At 57.3% G+C, this 6241-nt stretch overlaps 1 protein-coding gene across 1 annotated transcript; it reads left to right on the top strand.

Moving 5' to 3' along the window:
- The first annotated feature begins 2203 nt into the window (after positions 1-2203).
- On the top strand, positions 2204-5097 carry SIX3 (SIX homeobox 3). Its single transcript, XM_035000510.1, has 2 exons — positions 2204-3024; positions 4905-5097. Exons 1-2 carry the CDS (start codon positions 2204-2206, stop codon positions 5095-5097), a joined length of 1014 nt encoding a protein of 337 aa, XP_034856401.1.
- The last annotated feature ends 1144 nt before the right edge of the window (positions 5098-6241 follow it).

Genomic DNA, 6241 nt, shown 5'->3' with positions numbered 1-6241 from the left:
AGCCTCGGTCGTAGCTTGCACTTCTCTGCCCAGGAGGCCTGGCTCTGCGGGAGTCAAGGCCTAAGCAGGGCCCGAGCTTGGATTTAGGGGTGGGACACTCACAGCCCCAGTCACGTTAGGTTTCCCATTTAAATTCTCTCTCAATCTCTTTCTCTCCTTCCTCATTGAGATCTCCAAAGTGGTGTGGACTCCGCGCCTTGCCCCCAGATCTGCATCGGAATGTAGAAAAGATCTTTTTTTTTTTTTTTTTTAAAGAGTTTTGAATTCCTCAATGATTTTTCTTCTGGAAAGGCAGCTTAGGATAATTATTTCAGCTTTATTGAGGGCAGATTAGTTGAAGTCTGGACGCTGCGTTTCAATACGCGTTGTACACGGGCCGACAATGTGGGCATTGTTGGCTACTGTGTGTGAACCCATTCAAAATATACACTTTTTAACACCAAACCGAGTCCTGTCTAAATATACACAGTGCTCAGGGGAAAGACGTCTCTGACCCCGACAAATCTGCGTAAATCACACTTCCATAGTTACAGAAGCCTCACAAAGGGAGGCCCGGCTAAAGATGCTGATTACATCTTCTTAAAAGCAACATACCTTAGAATAAATACCCATACCGGCCCTGGGTCAGGGGAGGGTTGCAGTGGCCAGAGGGAGGGAGGGCTCTCTCTATTCTATGGGCCTTTTGGGGTCTTTTTTAGGTTTGTCATGTTACTTTGCTTAGATAAATTTGTTTTATTATTTTTTCTTTAGAATATGAACAAACACGCAATGTTCAGGCCTATCCGATTCTTTGGGGGAAGCCTCCAAAGTTCGAGTGTCCTTCTGGGGCTAGTAGGCAGGTCCAGAGCTCCTCGGAGGAGTAGGAGTAGCGGGCTTGTCAGGGGGCTCCAGAGGGTTCCAGACTTCTCAGCTCCCAGGGGGACACAGCTGAGGTCTGGGGGAAAACAAAGAGGTGGCTTGCTTTTCAAGATAAAAAGAAGTGTACTGTTATTTGTACTGGTATTTTACTATACAGGTCAACCGGGGAAATCAAGGCTCCTTGACCAGGGGCAGAGTAAAGAGAAGCGGGTGGAATCCAATGCAGATGAAATTGGGGTAAATGTGGCCGATGGTCGTGCCTGGGGAAGACCAGAGTGCTTCTGACAACCTGAGTCCTGGGCTCCCGCTCTCAGGCGTCAGATGCTCCCCGAAATCCCGGGTCCCGGGAGCAGCAGACAGGGTCAGCTTGTGGTGGGCCCCATGATCTCATCTCTTCTTTCTTCCTCGCCACTATTAGTGCTCACATAGGCAGAAAGAGGAGGCCCGACGTGCACACCATGTGCAAACTGTGCCTGTTTGGCCGGCCCTCGGCCTCTCCTTGAGGGAAGGCCTTAGGCCTTCAGGCGTGGGGAGCCTCTTACTTCCCGACAAAATCCCCCCTTTAATTGCTCATCCCATTCAACAACTCTCCGTCCATGGCCTTTTGAATTTCTGGATCAACTTCTTTGGGGAAGAGGGAAGAAGGGAGCTCAGAGATATAGAGAGAGAGAGGGGGTAGAGAGAGAGAGAAAGAGAGAGAGAGAGAGATAAAGAGGGGGAAGTGGCGAGATTAAGAGTTGCAAAGATTAAAAAAAATCTCTTTCTCCCCCTTCTCCCTCTCTCCCTCCTCTCCCCCTCCCCCCTACTCTGGCTAAGTGGTAAAACCGTCCTTACGTTCTCGGTATTGATTGGCAGGGCTGACAGTGATTGGCAGCGGTTGCCGTGGCAACGCCACAACGACACGCCGCAGACCAATAGAAAAGCGAAACAAAATGTTTCAATGCTGCACTCACTGTGGATTTAGGGGAGATATTATGAGGCTGTTGTCATTAGGGCGATTGCTGTGGAATCGCTGAATCTTGACTCGGCGGTGGTTGGCTCTCGCTCTTCTCTCTCTCTCCCTCTCTCTGTCTCGGGTTCTCTCTCTGCGCGCGCGCACCGGGCCGCTTTCCTTCCTCCCTCTCTATGTGGCTGCGCGGGTGCGTGTGTGTGTGGATGTGTGTGGGGTGTGGGTGTCCCTTACGCCCTTCCTCCTCCCCCTCCTCCTCCTCCCGCTCCCCCCTCCTTTCCTTCTCCTCCTCCCCCCTCTCCTCTCCCTCCTCCTGGTCCTCATCGCCCCTCTCCTCCTCTTCCTCCCCTCTCTCTTCCTCTCCCTGAATTTTCTCCTCTCCTCTCAGGTCAGTCCATGGTATTCCGCTCCCCCCTAGACCTCTATTCCTCCCACTTCTTGTTGCCAAACTTCGCCGATCCTCATCACCGCTCCCTACTTCTGGCGAGTAGCGGCGGCGGGAACGGCGCGGGCGGCGGCGGCGGCGGCGCGGGCGGCGGCGGCGGCGGCGGCGGCGGCGGGAACTGTGCGGGAGGCGGCGGTGCTGGCGGAGCAGGCGGCGGCGGCAGCGGCGGCGGCTCCAGGGCCCCCCCGGAAGAGTTGTCCATGTTCCAGCTGCCCACCCTCAACTTCTCGCCGGAGCAGGTGGCCAGCGTCTGCGAGACGCTGGAGGAGACGGGCGACATCGAGCGGCTGGGCCGCTTCCTCTGGTCGCTGCCCGTGGCCCCCGGGGCGTGCGAGGCCATCAACAAGCACGAGTCGATCCTGCGCGCGCGCGCCGTGGTCGCCTTCCACACGGGCAACTTCCGCGACCTCTACCACATCCTGGAGAACCACAAGTTCACCAAGGAGTCTCACGGCAAGCTGCAGGCCATGTGGCTCGAGGCGCACTACCAGGAGGCCGAGAAGCTGCGCGGCCGCCCGCTCGGCCCGGTGGACAAGTACCGCGTGCGCAAGAAGTTCCCGCTGCCGCGCACCATCTGGGACGGCGAGCAGAAGACGCATTGCTTCAAGGAGCGGACTCGGAGCCTGCTGCGGGAGTGGTACCTGCAGGACCCCTACCCCAACCCCAGCAAGAAACGCGAACTGGCGCAGGCCACCGGCCTCACTCCCACACAAGTAGGCAACTGGTTTAAGAACCGGAGGCAGCGCGACCGCGCCGCGGCGGCCAAGAACAGGTCAGTGGCGGGCCCGCGGCCTGGCTACCGTCTCTGGGGCCGGGCAGGGAGAGAGGGGTTGAAAGGGGGGCGAATGGGACAGGGTGCCGATGGCTGCCGAGCGCGCGAGAAGCCGCGACCCCCTGGCCAGTTGGAGAAAGTTTCCGCTTGCCCTGACGCGCAGAAGAGGGACGACGGGGCAGTGGGATTCTTGACTACTTTGTCGGAGAGGGGCTTTCGGCAGGGTGGAGTGTGTGTGTGGGTTGTGTGTGTGTGTGTGTGTGTGTGTGTGTGAGGTCCTGAGTGCCCACAGCCCCTGGTGCCTGCCCTGGGAGCCCTAGCCCTGCGCCGCACCCCTGCCACCTCCTCAGCCCGTCCCCAGCTCCACACTCCCCAGGGGGCCGACGAACAGGGAAGGAAGGAAAGCCGTCCTTGCCATCTGGTTCTTATTTCTATGCACTGCAAAAACCCGGGGAGGAATCCACAATGTCACGGGAAGGAAACTGAACCTGGGTCTCTGCCACAAAAGGAGAAAGGTCGGTGGCCACCGTGGAGCAGGCCTCTTTCCCTCAGCATTGCAGATTGCCTGCCCGGGAGCCCGACAGCCAGGCGTGGAGAGGAGAGGCCTTCTGTGTGTGTGTGTGTGTGTGTGTGTGTGTGTACGTGCACACAGGTGCTTGCCCTCCTGCACCCGTCAAGGAGCATCCCTTTGGTCCACTAACTTGGGAAGCCACCAGGAGCTGCCCCACTGCCAGCACGTTGGCCACAAAGTCACAAAGTTGCCCGGACTTGACCAGTCACCCCACTTGGGCCTGGGGAAGGTAGGGAGAAACATAACTGGAGGGAAAGAGGAGGGAAGGGGGAAGGGAAGAAGTGGGGTGAAAGCCCTGGTAAGGAGCCCGTGTCCCTACCTAGCCTGCAGAGGCCGTGGGCCTGGTGTACCGCAGGGAGCAGGGCCCCAACTGCTGACAGCTTCCAGGGGCTGGAGGCCAGGGCTGAGCTCCCGGAGTGAGTGAGTGTGTTTGCGTTTAGGCGGCCCAGGCCTGAGCCCCAGGCCCTCTCACCTTTACGTGTGAGCCAGTTTTTCGCCTGAGAGGGGGAGTGCCCGGGACCGGGGAAGGCCTCCTTGTAGGAACTCGGAGACTCTAGGCTCGGGCAGCGGCTGCCTGGTACGGCAAAGGGGCCCCGGAGATTGCTCTGCACAGCCCCCACATCCTGCCGCCTTCTCTCCTTTCTCTCTTGCACCTCTTCCCCACTTTTTCTGCTTCCGGCTTCTCGGTTCTCTCTGCCCCTGCTCCTGCGCTCAGCACAGGGATCCCGAGAGCAAAGCCAGCGGGTCCTACTTGGGAGAGGCTGCGGGTGAGCAACCCGCGGCTCTGGGTGTGTTCGGGGGAGCTGGGGCAGGGGCCACTGCGGAGACCCCACCGCTCCCCGGCAGCCGGTTCAGGCTAAAGAGTCCCAAGGGGCTGGGGAGGAAGAAGCACCCTGTCCCTCGGGGACTTGTGCTCCTTTGGGACGCGGCGCCCCGCTCTGTGCTCCCAGGCCTCCCCAGGCGGCCGGCCTCGGGTTCTACCTCTCCTCGGAGGTTGGCTCAGAACTGGGAAGCCTTGGGAAGCTCCAGAGAGCCCCGGGAAGGAGAGAAGAGAGCAAGACCCGCGCTGGGGGGGCTCTGCGGCGTTCAGTGAGCAGTCGGGTGCTTGGAGGCGGGAGGCGGGGCGGGGGGGGGCCTGGGGGGGAGGGGATGAGCGCAGAGAGCCGAGTCGGGGGTGGTGGCGAAGGGCGCGCGGTTGGGAAGGCTGGGGAGCACCGGCGGCCGCGGGCACGGGCGCGGGGAGGCGGCTTGAGGGAGCCCGTGGCAGAGCCGCTGTGTCAGGGCTGGTGCCGCTTTCTGTCTCCCGCAGGCTTCAACACCAGGCCATCGGACCGAGCGGCATGCGTTCGCTGGCCGAGCCCGGCTGCCCCACGCACGGCTCGGCAGAGTCGCCGTCCACGGCGGCCAGCCCCACCACCAGCGTGTCCAGCCTGACGGAGCGCGCGGACACCGGCACCTCCATCCTCTCGGTAACCTCCAGCGACTCGGAATGTGATGTATGATAGCCAAGGCCGCCCTCCTCCCCCCTCCCCCTCCTTCCCCTCCTTCCCCTCCTCCTCCTCCTCGCCCTCCTCCTCTTCCTCTTCTTCCTCGTCCATCCCCAGAACAAACCGAAATCAGGATACACAATCATACACACACACAAGTACACACACACTTCCACCCCGGCCAAAAATATATAAAAACCAAGAAAAATAACAAATTAAACGCAAACTATCAACAACCCCAACCACCATCTACCACCACGGCCACCCCAAAGGACCGCGACGCCAAGAGACAGTTACAAACGCTGATGTTGCGGGCAGAAAACATAAAAGAGGTGACAATTGTATACTTTCTAGGACAAGCACGGCTTCTCCTTTCGGTTCCCACGGACCCGGCACCCCACCTGCATGACGATTTATTTGTATCTGGGAAAATATTCTCTCTAGTTTAAAACGATTTAAAAAGAGTCGACTATACAAAAACCGACCACCATCACGACGACAAGACGACAAAAGCAAAACAGACAAAAAAAGAGAAAAAAAATAAAACCGCCATCTCCGTTCAGAATTTGTTTAAAAAAAAAAACAACTCCTCGAGAGGGAAATAGCAAATGTTTCTCGCCTTTTGTTGCTCGCTCTCTTTTTTCCTCTCTCGCTCTTCTTTCTTTCTCTGTTTTTAAGTCCAAGTATTGGTCAAACAAGATGCAATCTTCTGTTTTTTGTTCAGCAGACAATCATTTTCTTCGTAAGCACCTTTTTCTCTCCACTCTGTCACTGCCTGTGTGGGTACTGGTTATAAATGTGGAAAAAGAATAGTTATGACTGTAACAGATTTTTATTTTTATTTCAAAATTTTATATGAATTATGTATATCTTAATGATCGGTCATTTTCCCAGTTTGTAATATATGTGTAGAAATTGCCTGTATATGATATTGCTTTTTCTCCTCTTCCTTTTTCATTCTCCCCCCCCTTCCTGCCGCCCCGCTCACCTGTCTCTTTCCTTTTTGGGGTTCCCCTCCCACTCGGTGTTCCTGGCGTCGACTTGGCAGTCAAGGCGTGGCGTGGCGGGCTGGGTTAGGAAGAGGGACCCCGTCGCTAGCGGAAGCGGAGAGTGAGACCGTAGTATTCTTATGCAAAAGCTATTTCAAGTATTTCTTAGC

Source organism: Mirounga leonina, unplaced genomic scaffold (assembly GCF_011800145.1).
Source record: "Mirounga leonina isolate KUSES-001 unplaced genomic scaffold, KU_Mleo_1.0 Mir_125, whole genome shotgun sequence".
NCBI lineage: Eukaryota > Metazoa > Chordata > Mammalia > Carnivora > Phocidae > Mirounga > Mirounga leonina.
This window is presented reverse-complemented; position numbering and strand designations above follow the sequence as displayed.